At 40.5% G+C, this 12953-nt stretch overlaps 1 protein-coding gene across 1 annotated transcript in view; it reads right to left on the reverse strand.

The window, feature by feature from the left end:
* Positions 1 to 597: 597 nt before the first annotated feature.
* chsy1 (chondroitin sulfate synthase 1) overlaps positions 598 to 12953 on the reverse strand; it is a 30611-nt gene continuing 18255 nt past the window's right edge. Inside the window, exon 3 of the mRNA XM_086296718.1 lies at positions 598 to 3505. Coding sequence (XP_086152844.1) covers positions 1913 to 3505 — 1593 coding nt within the window. The 3' untranslated portion in view covers positions 598 to 1912. The remainder of the gene's footprint in view (positions 3506 to 12953) is intronic.

The following is a 12953-nucleotide window of genomic DNA, read 5'->3' on the forward strand; positions in this document are numbered from 1 at the left end:
AATATTTAGTATTTACTGTTATATTCCCATATATCATTGTGATGTTCAGTGCTTTTCTATTCTATTTACAGCCAGAAAAGATTGTATTCATTTTAATGAATGATAAGATAGAGCCTTATGTTAGGAAAGCTTTACATTACTGCTCAGTGTCGTTGAAAAGTCCAGGAAGAGGTTACTGAACTACCAGTAAATGAAACTCCTTCCCACTTTCCTCCAGTGGAGCTTCTGAGGGACAAGATTGTTGCTGACATGTTATTGCTCACACAATCTAAATTACTACGACTTTGAAGTTTGAGCCTGTTGTGAAATGATTCTTTTTATGGACTAGTAATCAATGCCAGGGCAGGAACGCCTCAAAAGATGGATTAACAACAGGCCTCACATCCTCAGTTTCTGATAATCCGTGGTTGTTATGTCTTGTTTTTTTTTTTACATTTAATTACATGCCTGTTCAAAGAGCTTTATTATATAAGATGAAGACTCTACAACACATAAACCAGAAGGGAGGAAGAGAAGAATGTGTGGTGTGACACACAGAGTACGTGAGCTGGTACAGGGAAACTATAAGCATGAGGGATTGTTGCTTGAGACAGAAAAATATGACACAATGCATTTACTCTCCCCCAATTTTATTTCTTTTTAAATAGAAAACCATGTCCATTTAGAAAGCAATAAAACATTTTTTTTAAAGAAAATCAAACCATGATGACAGCACAGTAACTGCTTGTGTGATCAGTGTTATAAATCATGTTGTAATGCTGCAACAAGAGCATAAAGCCAACAGAGCCCTACAGTGGAAGTTCACAGGCAGAGGCATGAAAAGAGGAAATGATTTACCATCAAACCTGTAAAACTAGACAGGAATGACACGCCTCTCATGTCAACATAAGAGGAATTGATTTGGAAAAAAGAGAAAACCATATGCGAGCAATCAAAGTGCTGCTGCTAATCAAGCTTGAAGTGGAAGCCAGATTTGCACCCATTTAGAAGATCTGTGATATTTGTGTATCCTCCACTATGGAGCTAGCTTCATGTTCATGCCTGCAAAACACCACACACACACACACACACACACGCACGCACGCAAACACACGCACGCACACACACACACGCACACACACACACGCACACGCACACACGCACACGCACACACGCACACACGCACAGACACACACACACACCATGAAATGTAAAAGCAGACTGTGCAAACTCTTTGGTGAGAGAGCTTAAGGAAAAGAAAACTACACCACAACTGACAGGGCTGTACAACTGTCCCACATACACATTTCAGCAGATTGTAGAAAATGGAGCCTGCAAATTCAATAAATTAGATAGAAAATAATGAATTGCAGATTCAGCAGTTGGGTCTACAGAAATTAACAATACAAAATATATATATATATAAAAAAGAAACAAACAGTGTTAAGTCATATCACCAAAACCATAAGAGTAAATGTAAAAGAAAACCACCTAAATTTGCTTTCCAAAGAAGTGGCCCTGGCAGTCACTGAGCTCTGATTGGAGTTTCATTCATTTGTAAACACACACAACCAGCAACTGAATGTAGTTCTGAGCCCTGCTGGTCTGAGAGGACAGGGACACCAGTCTGCTTTGAACACACACGCCACATATAACATTGAAAGACTTTACTGAGGCGAACATTAATAACCAAATTAACTAGTAGCCTGACAGGTAACGTATGCGCAAAAGGAGCCCCGGCAATAATCAGGAAAGAGAACAGACTGCCCGGACTACTTCTGGGAGCTGCTCATTAGGATGTTTCTTTAAAAAAAGAAAGATATTTTAAAAATATATCAATGTGAATTATTTAATTTCATTAAAAAATAAATTAAGCAGTGAAACTACTACTAAGAAGGGAAAGTGAGTTCAATTAATGACAACCCAGCACTTCTTACGCTGTCCTAACTGACCCATTGTTGCTGGCCAGCCTCCTGAAGCCGTGGTTGTTCTTCTCAAGCCAGAGCTCAGCCAACTGCTGGGTGGAGCCATGCGAGGAAGCTCTGGAGCCCAGGCACATCTTGTATTGCTTCACATCCAGGTGGGGGTCACATGTGACTAGATGATGAACGTGAACTATTCCTGTGTCTGTGCTTCTAAACAACTTGATCCCTGACTGGACGAATTTATTATAAAGATCTACATCCTCTAATCCCCAGCCCTGTATGGAAGTGTCGAAGCCTCCAGCTCGAACCAGGTCTCTCTTGTATACACAGACAATCCCAAATCCGTAGTTCCTCCACAGGCCTGTTTTAGAGGTGAAGACGTAGTGGTTGTTGCTGGGGACCTTCCCAGCATATACTACTTTAGGGTCATACTGACTGAAGATGATGGGGAAGTACGTCTGCTCCCCCAGGACAGCGTTAGTCCGACATCTTTTGAGGAATTCACTGGAGAAAAGCAGATCCACATCACAGTAGAAAAGCAGGGAATCATTAGAGAAGTGTAAAGAACCAACTTCCAGAGCCAACGCCCTGGAGAAGGAACCGGGGACAGGCTTTATCTCCATCTCTGCTCGAGGATACTTCATGTGATACTCCCTCATAAGTTCCACCTGCTTCACCCGCTCAGTATTGTTATCTGTGCTAAAGAGCAGGATCAGTAGTTTAACATTTTGGTTGGGGATCAGACATACTCGTTCAAAGTTAGCCATGAAGCGCACAAAGATGTCATAGCGGCCTGACAGAGGTACCAGGATGTTAACCTTCTTTTCCTTGGGCTCCCTCTGATCCTGACCTGAGGTAGCCAGCTTGAAGGGCACCAGCATCTTGAGCGAGTTGGACAGAAATGAGAGGGAGTCCGATTCCTTGTTGATGTGGCTGGCCAGACCTCGGGCATCCATCTCCTCCTCCTCTCTGAATTGGATCTTACTAAAGGTCTGCTGCAGGTAGGCGTGCCTCCTTACAGGAACTGTCATGGTCTTTCCCTTGTGCTTCTTGTACAACAGCAGCAGATCCAGAACATATTCTGCCCCGTACAAGGGATTGACCCTCCTGTAGCCATACTGAATTTCTTTGAAATCAATAACACGACCACGTGTTTTGGCATTGGCGTTGATCATCTCCATCACTTGCATGATGATGTCATCCAGGGCCTGCCTTTGAGAGGAATCCATGCCACGGCGGGGTGGCTGACTGTCAGACGACGAGAACAGGTACTTTCCCGTCAGAAACTCCCACTCCAGAACTTCCTCTCGTTGATGGGGGTGGAAGCGCATGAACGAAGGGGGCATGCCGAGCTGGAGGTCCTCTCGGTCAGGCTCGAATGCTCCGTAGCGCCCCATCTGGACAATCTCCCTGTGCAGCTGAATGGTGTGGTGGCGCAAGTCTGCGATCTTGCGGCTGAGCATGTAGCTGTGAAGGCGATACTGGTAGGGAGGGTTCTTGTTGGGGTGAAGTGTGATGGCTCGATGAATCTTGCTGTTGTGGAGATCTCGTATGTAGCCTTTCTTGTTTGGTTCATAATTCTCATAGAAGAGCTGCTGCATCTGTGGAGACAGGACATCATTGCTTTAAAACCAGTTGGCACTGATTAAATAAACTCATGATAATGCTAATATCTGAATAGCCAATATACATGTGTTTATTTCTATTTAAGTGCTTACTTTGAACACTGGCAGTTATTGTATAGTATTTTGCTGATGAGATCTCCATGTGTTAAGGAGTATACTGCACACTGGTGAAAATACGAGTGTTAGAATATTTTTTAGGCCTGCTTTAGAAACCTCCGGCTCCTCGAATGGCACGAGCTTCACAGTGTAAATACTGGAGTCGCTGTTTTTGAGCCGTTAAAGAAGGCGGCGCTTGTGACGCTGTCTTGCAATGAAGGTAGTATCAGAACGGCTGCAGTCTGTAAGTCTATTTTGAGAAGACAACTCTGGACAGGCTATACTGAAAACTGGACAGGAGCAGTCAGAGCAAAATGAAACCTACAGCTAAATATGATCACAGGAAGGGCAAGGGTCTGACTTTCTGTTTACTTTAACCTACATTTCAGTGCACCCAAGAGGGAAACCAGCCCATCAAAACACGCTGGAACTTCTTCATAATTGGAAGTAAAGTGGAAAGGAGACATCTTCAACCTTTAAATGTTTAACCATGTGAACGCATGTGCAGCAACAAGTAGAAACTGAAAAGACTTGCAGCAGATTTGTCTGACAGGATTTCTGATTACAGATCAGATTTGATATTTATTTGACCTGTGATTGCAAAGTATAACCCCAATTCCAAAAAAGTTGGGATCAACACCCTTGTTAACTGATATCAGTACTTTATGTTGACATATTATTATTTTGCTGAATGTATGTACTAACAGGCATGTTGCTGGCCATAGCACAATGGCATAATAGCCACAACTTAGCATGGTTTTAACTAGCATGAATCAGCCTTTTGAGATGACTATGCACATCTGAAAGCAGAATCTGTGCACATATGGTAAAGTACATGTTGCTTTACTTAATGTTTAAACGTTCAAAAAAGGTTATTATGAATTTAATAGCAGCACCAAGTCTCTTCTTGGTGTATCAGATGAGTTCTATAGAGACAGGTTTAGAGCAAGCTTTACTAAAGTGAGGAATAAAAGTGGTATTTTTGTTTTGTGAAACAGAAAAGTGTCCATTGCTGTACTTGAACCCACAACCTTCAGCACAGCAGCGGTAAAAGGTCAGCAATTTACCCACTAAGCTACTCGATCAAACACCACACTAACTGATAAAACATACATTAGCCAGTTTAAAAAAAAAAAAGAGCTACTTTAGAGTTGAGATCAGGACTATGGGCAGACACAGGCCAACCAATCCACAAATGATATTCATATGAGGGAGGCATGACATGAGAAAACCAGCTTTCTCTCTGCGTACCTGTGAGAATGGCCCTCGTCTCACAAAATCAGTCATATTGATGTGCTTTAAAAACTTTGAGCATCCTGACAAGTTGCACTACATCTTTGTATATTTTGGTGGGTGTAGAGTGAGTAAAAAAATGTTTTTTTTAACTTTTTTAAAAATATATTTTAATTTTTGCACAGCATTTTTGCAACTTGGGATTGTAAGTTTGAGTCTAGTTGACGCTGATGTTGGAAGATCAGATAATCATTGGCTGACAGCCGCAATGTTTTCATGCCCCTCCCTCTATTGCTTCACCATTATTAACACCAACTCACTTCTTACTTAAAACTCATTATTGCAATTTCTTCACAGTCATTAACATCACAACATCCTGTCTAGCTAATCAACATAAACAGTTCTTTTGCAACGCCAAGCCAAGAAGAAGTCACAAGTAATTGCTGCAAGCTGAAACCTTGTATGCCTCATTTTAGGCCCAGCTGTTCTAGTGACTGTTCTTACTCATTACATACACAGCGGCTGTTCCAAGGTCTCATCTCTTACACTGAATCTATTATGTTAGACACAACCCTGGGATGAGGCAGCAAAGATTTGTGCTTTTTTACTGAATCCTCAGACACTGCAAGTCTGTGTTTGACTCTAGGTATGTAAATAAGGACTTTAGTCTCAGGGGCCATATTTCCCTCGAATCCAACTGAATTCTCATTGGTCAGTCAATCATTTTTTTTTTATTTTCATAAGGAGAAAAGTGCTACATTAACAGTCCGCTATATTTGGCTGGGCGCAAAAAGAGACTGCTTATTAAAAACAGGGTGTCCGAGTTGAGTGGAGCACCTTTGAAATGAATGAAGGAAGAAAGGTTGCTGCGCTACCAGCGCTGTTATAAAAGCTAAAAAAATCTAATATCATCAAATATGCACAAGACAAATATGGGCAGAAAACAAACAAAACAGCCCAAACAATTATAGGCTTTCATGGCCTGTTAGGGTTAGCAGTGTAGGGTCAGCAGTAGGGTCAGCAGTAGGGTCAGCAGTAGGGTCAGTTCGTCAGTATTTCTTGTGCTATTATGGTTTGATATTTAGAAATCAAGACAATCTAGCCAGATCCTTGTTTAGCTGAAAATTCACTGTAAAACACAACTAAACAGCACAAGTTTGAGAATGATATGGTATCATAATGATGTTATGCAGTATATTAGGATTATACCACTGGACAATGGTGTAACCAATCAAAGAAGGAATTGATGATGGTTAAATGGTTAAATTATCACCTTAAAGGTCTCATGACTGGATTTCAGTGCACCCCCAGTAACCCAAACATTATTTTTTATGGATTTAATTTAATTATTACGAGTTATTTTTAGAAAAGGATATTTAATCTCACCTCTAAACAGCAGTGTGCTAGATATCACAAATCTAAAACATGTCTGAAGATTCACCTGAAATTTTTAGCTGACAGTTCATGATTGCAATGAGCTCAACAGGGTTCATGCATTACAGCTTGACTTGCAAGCAAAGGAAAAAAGAGGCCTGAGGCTCACAGCAGGCGGTGAGGCCAGAGGGCCAGTATGCTTGCCATTCCGGCTGGGTTTAATCTGCAGGACAATAAGCAGTGCCTGCCTCAGAGTGCACTTTGCGAATCTAATTGGAGACAGCATTATGCTGCTGTAATTGGCTCTCTTGTATGCAGGGTTGATCTGTCTAAACAAATTTTTCAACTCGGGGGAAAAAATCCTCCCGCACCAAAGACGGCAACACAATAGCTCTGGTATTGACATGTGTGATGGAAGGTGGTGTTCCAGTGACTGCGTTTAGACACTAGATGATTAGCCACCGAACCTGCAAACTGTAGCACCAACACAGAGCAGAACAGCAGCCTGAGCGCTATTCCAACAGAGGTCGATTATCTTCTTAATAATCTCACCTATTCATTACATGAGTCTGGAAATTGTAGCTAATGTGAAAAAGAGAGCCTCAAATCAGAAGTACTTTGGAGTAACTCTTAAACGATTAACTTAAAGCAGTAACTTGTAAGCTGGAGAGGAAATGGCGTGTCACAAATTTACAAGATCATCATTTAGCCTGGAGAAATAGTTTGCTGCTTTATAAGAAAGTCCTCTGCAAAGCCAGAACATCTTACTATTCATCACTGATTGAAGAAAATAAGAACAACCCCAGGTTTCTCTTCAGCACTGTAGCCAGGCTGACAAACAGAGGTCTTTTGAGCCAACAATCCCTTTAACGTTAACTAGTAATGACTTCATGAACTTCTTCACAAATAAAGTTTAAACCAGTACCATTGATGTTAAGTTACTCTTTCTCTCCAATTGATCTTTCTGAATTAACTTCAATAATTACTTCCTCCAAACCATCAACGTGTCTTTTAGACCCCATTCCTACAAAACTGCTCAAAGAAGTCCTGCCATTAATTAATTCTTCGATCTTAAATATGATCAACCTATCTCTAATGATCGGCTATGTACCACAGGCCTTCAAGCTGGCTGTAGTTAAACCTTTACTCAAAAAGCATCTCTAGACCCAGCAGTCTTAGCTAATTATAGGCCAATCTCCAACCTTCCTTTATATCAAACATCCTTGAAAGAGTAGTTGTCAAACAGCTAACAGATCATCTGCAGAGGCTTATTGAAGAGTTTCAGTCAGGTTTCAGAGCTCATCACAGCACAGAAACAGCTTTAGTGAAGGTTACAAATGATCTTCTTATGGCCTCTGACAGTGGACTCATCTCTGTGCTTGTCCTGCTAGACCTCAGTGCAGCGTTCGATACTGTCGACCATAATATCCTATTAGAGCGATTAGAACATGCTGTAGGTATTACAGGTACTGTGCTGCAGTGGTTTGTATCATATCTATCTAATAGACTCCAGTTTGTGCATGTAAATGGAGAGTCCTCTTCACACACTGAAGTTAATTATGGAGTTCCACAGGGTTCAGTGCTAGGACCAATTCTGTTTACATTATACATGCTTCCCTTAGGCAGCATCATTAGAAGACATAGCATACATTTACACTGCTATGCAGATGACAACTTCATATACCCATAAAGATATGAAGACCTGGTTGACCTCTAATTTTCTGCTTCTAAATTCAGATCCAACTGAGGTTATTGTACTCGGCCCTAAAAATCTTAGAAATATGGTGTCTAACCAGATTCTTAGTCTGGACAGCATTACCTTGGCCAGACAGATACTATCTCTACTTTTAAGATTAGGCTTCAAACTTTCCTTTTTGCTAAAGCATATAGTTAGGGCTGGACCAGGTGATCCCAAATCCTCACTTAGTTATGCAATAGGCATAGGCTGCTGGGGGATTCCCATGATGCATTGGGTCTTTCTTTCTTTGTTTCCTTCCCACTGTCGACAAAGCGCTTGCTCGTAGGGGGTCATATGATTGTTGGGTTTTTCCCTGTATCTATTATAGTAGGGTCTACCTTACAATATAAAGCACCTTGAGGTAACTGTTGTTGTGATTTTGCGCTGTATAAACTGAATTGAACTGAATTTAAACTGCTGGTTTAAGCATTAATTAATGAAAGGACTTCTTTGCGCAGCCTTTTAGGAATGGGGTCTAAAAGACACGTTGATGGTTTTGAAATAAGTAATTACTGAAGTTAACTCAGAAAGATCAGTTGGAGAAATGAGTCAATGGTATTAGAAGTGGCTGTATGTAATGATACCTTCTGTGAGATGGTTGTGAATACTTTTTTCTCTATTGGTTAAAATTTAATTTGAAAAGACAATAAACACGTTATTACTAGTTAAGATTAAAGCAATGCTTGGTGGAACAGGGCTCTGACTTCTTGTCAGACTGTCTACAGTGCTAAAGAGAAATATATGTAGTAAGATGAAATGAAGATCTTTTGAATATTACATTATAAAGCGCCTTGAGGCGACTGTTGTTGTGATTTGGCGCTATATAAATAAAACTGATTGAGGCTTCGTTTTCAGATAAGCCACAGTATCCAGTCTTAGGCTGTACAGATGTAATACTATTACGATAACTGATCTGAGTGGGAGAGGAATCCACTGTGGTGGGACATTAAGAAAGATAACAGCGGATGAATTAAAGTTAGCTAAAGCGCTTTCAGAGAGACATCTACTGTAATGAAATGGATTACCCACTGCTTTGTAATTCATTATTGTAAGTGCAAATGTTATTAAGAAATGATCAGACCAGGGCGGGTTTTCAGGGAATACTGTTACACGTTCAGTTTCTATGCCATATGTAAGAACATGATCCAAAATGTGATGAATGGAGCTACAAACTGCTAATAGGAAAAGACCTCATTCTAAATGGAAAAAATGACATACTGACAAATGTTTATCTTTCCTGAAGTATTCTGCCAACACATAGCAGCAGTATGATTCAGCATACTGTTTTTCCTTTGAGAGAGATGCCCATAGGGCATCACAGGTACAGACACATTTATGTTGGTTCACTGCAGCACAACCATACGAATCTCTTACCATCATTTGATCTTTAATGCTTAGATTGGTCCAGTTCAGCAACTATACCCAGTCTACCAATCAAGTCTTTATGTTGTTCAGTTACAGATTAAGGCTGTCTTTGATGCTCTGACTAATTTGTTTACAGCATTGCCAGCTGGATATCACTGCACAAGCCACAATAAAAAAACCAAAAACATTTAATTGATTAACTGACACTTAAAAAAGGCAGCTGAATTATTACCAGTTTCCTCTACTCAAGTTATAGTCTGCTTGCATCACTTGAGCCTTCAATGCGCTAATACAATTCTACATGAGCTGAAGGCAGCACAAAGGAAAACCGACAGCAACTCTTTGGGTCTGGACTGGGAATTTTACGCTACACTCCAGTATTTCAATTCCCATTTTTATTTATATTGTGCCAAATCACAACAACAGTTGCCTCAAGAGACAGTATTTACAGGTTTGTACACATCCTGATATGCTGGCATAGAGCTACCATATCAGGACATTTCGACCATCATTAGGTAATGTGACTGCCTAAATTTGTATCATAAAAACTTGTAGATATAATGTAACCTTATTACTATATTATCACAAACACCATCACACATTCAGATCCAGTAGATAACAATAGAACGTGTATCACTGCTAACCAGCTAATGACTCGTCTTCTATTGCGACACTCTTGCAGCAGCCCTTGATATCTTTCAGCTATTTAAGCAGACAGTCTCTTGTCAAGTAGCCTAATGAAGACCAAATTCACTTGGTCTGAACTGAAACTGGGGACAGTAGTCTTTGTTTTGTCCTGGAGATCAGCTTTGAACCAGAGGGTCACGCTAACCAAACCCCACAGCAGGTGGAGAATTAAATCATGTGTCTCTGTGCTAAGCTCATCAAGGCTACAGAGCAGAAGAAGGACTACCGTTATTAGCTGCAGTTTAGGACAGTGGAGCTAATCTATGAGATGAGGAACTCACTAAAGAGGCAGATGATTATTGCTCTGTTCTTTATTGTCACAAGTACCTAATTTTTTTATTAAATTTACCAAAGACTGGGAGTCCGCACACATGCTCATGGATCCACAGTTCTGTAACATCAACACAAAAGGCTAAATGAGAACCTCCTAGAAAAGCAAAGGATGACCCAATGGGTCCCCACTACTGAAAGAACTATATTCTAACGCCTGTGGGAAACACGATCTTGAAACTACTAAAAAAAAAAAAAAAAAAAAAAAAAAAAAAAATAGTGGCTTTCTCTTTTAGGAAACTTAAGTTAAGCGGTTAGTTTTTTATTGTTTTATTTTAATATTAAAATCTTGATGACTTGCAAGGGTCTTCTATTAGTGATTGGTTGAAAGGGTCAGATGACAAAACATGGGAGTTTCTGACTCCAGCTCGTTGGTCCGGTGAACCACCGGTCACCTGACTCAAACTGACTCTCCTCCACACTGTCCCCATTCATAAAGTGCTTTAAAACCCCAAACTTTACGGCTAGCAGCTGGCTTTCCCATTTCCATGCCAATAGCCAAATAATAAAGAAAGACTTACTGCTTAAGAGAGAGTGAAAGCGGACAGCATATCCTTGGTTCCTTAACATAAAACTCATTGTTGCTGCCACGGGCAGCACAAAACTTACCCTTTAGACGGACTTTCCCCTGAGTTATTAGTTTTGTTACCAGTCAGTCAGTCACATAAACTAATTTAAGTCTAATTTAAGCCACAACCAACCAACCCGATTATGCCATGTTCTGTACTTGCACAAGATGGCGTTCAAAAACTAATCCAACTACACAGAAAGGGCAGAATGGTGTAACTTAGCCTTTGTGTGGTGCATTGCAACACTAGGATCGCCTTGATTAGTACCATTATCACTGCCACGGACTACACTACTCCAGCATAGTAAGAGGCCTAAAGTGAAATTTGAACAGACCCCTTCGTTTGTGTGTCATCTGAGGATTGGATGGGTGACAGAAAACAGAAAAGGCTCTTTGTTCCCTCAGTCCACTATCCAGATGTCTTCTTCAGTTCAGCCTACCCAGGCGAGATGGGAGATACGAGCTATTATGTGAAAAATAGAGACTTAACCCTTTAAAGCCTGAAACAAATACTTGTCAGAAAATTTTTGAAAACGCAGTGTTTATTTAACTGTAGTGACAAATTAAAAATAAAAGTCAAGATTCATATTTCCTACATCTGCCCCCCCTGCTTAAAAATATATTGTGCAAGTTGTTTTGGTTTTTCAAGGGAGGGAAAAACACTGATAATGTAACATTATCTGTATGTATGAAAGATAATACAGAGAAGATTAAGGGGTTAAGACCATGACAAAAACTAACTTCATAAAGTAAATAATAACAAAAGCTGAACCAAATTTCACACAGTGGGAAGTAAAAGCTTCCTTTGAAGAAACCTCTGGCAGATCCAGGCTCAGGGAGCGGCAGCCAACGGCCATGACTGATTGGGGTGATAAGAGCAAGACAGAACAAAAGACACAATGTTGAAGACAGCCAGAGATAAATAATAAGTAATGATTAAGTGCAACGTGTGTATGAATAGACAGTGAGTGAAGAAGAAACACCCAGTGCATCATGGGAATCCCCAGGAGCCTAGACCTGTGGCAGTATAGTAACGTTTTAAGCCAATCTTAAAAGTGGAGGGCGTCTGTCTCGCAAATCTAATTTTAAATATCGTAGGAACCACAAGTAAGCCTGCACTCAAATGGTACTATCACAATTATAAGACAATCCAAGCATTTCTGACAACACATACGCTTGCTGTACTTTATGTGAGCTGATCTTGCTCACAGTTGTGCACAGTCACCTTGAAAAGCTGATTCCTACTATAAATGTGCTTCATTTGCTTTAGTCTTGACTAAACAGTAACACATCTTTGAGTACAGTCGTGATCAGACAATAATGGCATTCATTAATGTTGTTTTTCTTTATTACACATGAACACTAGAGCTCCATCTCTGAGGATGTGTGTGCATGGTGCACTCTCTGTACTGTAATAATAAACAGAACCATCTTGGAGGTATAGAGTACATTCAGCACTTTACATGTAGATAAACTATGAGAGAGGACTACACAACAACACGCTTCCAAGCAAAAGCAGAACTACAGAATTGCTCATCTTCTGCCAAAATATTGGTGTACTTTCAAAGATAGACTCAGTGTACACGCTGGAGGGTCTTTGCCTTACAATATAAAGCTCCTTGAGGCAGCTGCTGTTGTGCTTTGGTGCTACATAACGTGTGCATCTTTCCCATCACTTTGGTTCCAGCTAACTATGGAGCTCGTGTTATATTGAATATATCACTACTGAGCTGTGATAGGACCGAAATGTAGAACAGAAAAATAATCCAAGACATTCCCCACTACTCCCTCACAGCTTCAATCTAACCCTGATAGGATGAGTCAAAATCACTGCAGCATACTTATTTTCCTGTATTTGTTCATCAGTTACAATACCACTGCTAATGTTGTCTTTTACTGTGCTAGGGCAAGATTGTGGCTTTGAGGCAGAGAAGTTTAGGCAACTGTCCACAGCTACATATGGGCGTGGTCATCAGCTCTATATGGGCGTGACCATCAGCTCTATGTGGGCGTGGTCATCAGCTCTATATGGG

The sequence above is a fragment of the Aulonocara sp. 'chitande type north' Nkhata Bay genome, linkage group LG1 (assembly GCF_057382095.1).
Source record: "Aulonocara sp. 'chitande type north' Nkhata Bay isolate Kocher_YH1m ecotype deep benthic linkage group LG1, A_spYH_male_GT1.1, whole genome shotgun sequence".
NCBI lineage: Eukaryota > Metazoa > Chordata > Actinopteri > Cichliformes > Cichlidae > Aulonocara > Aulonocara sp. 'chitande type north' Nkhata Bay.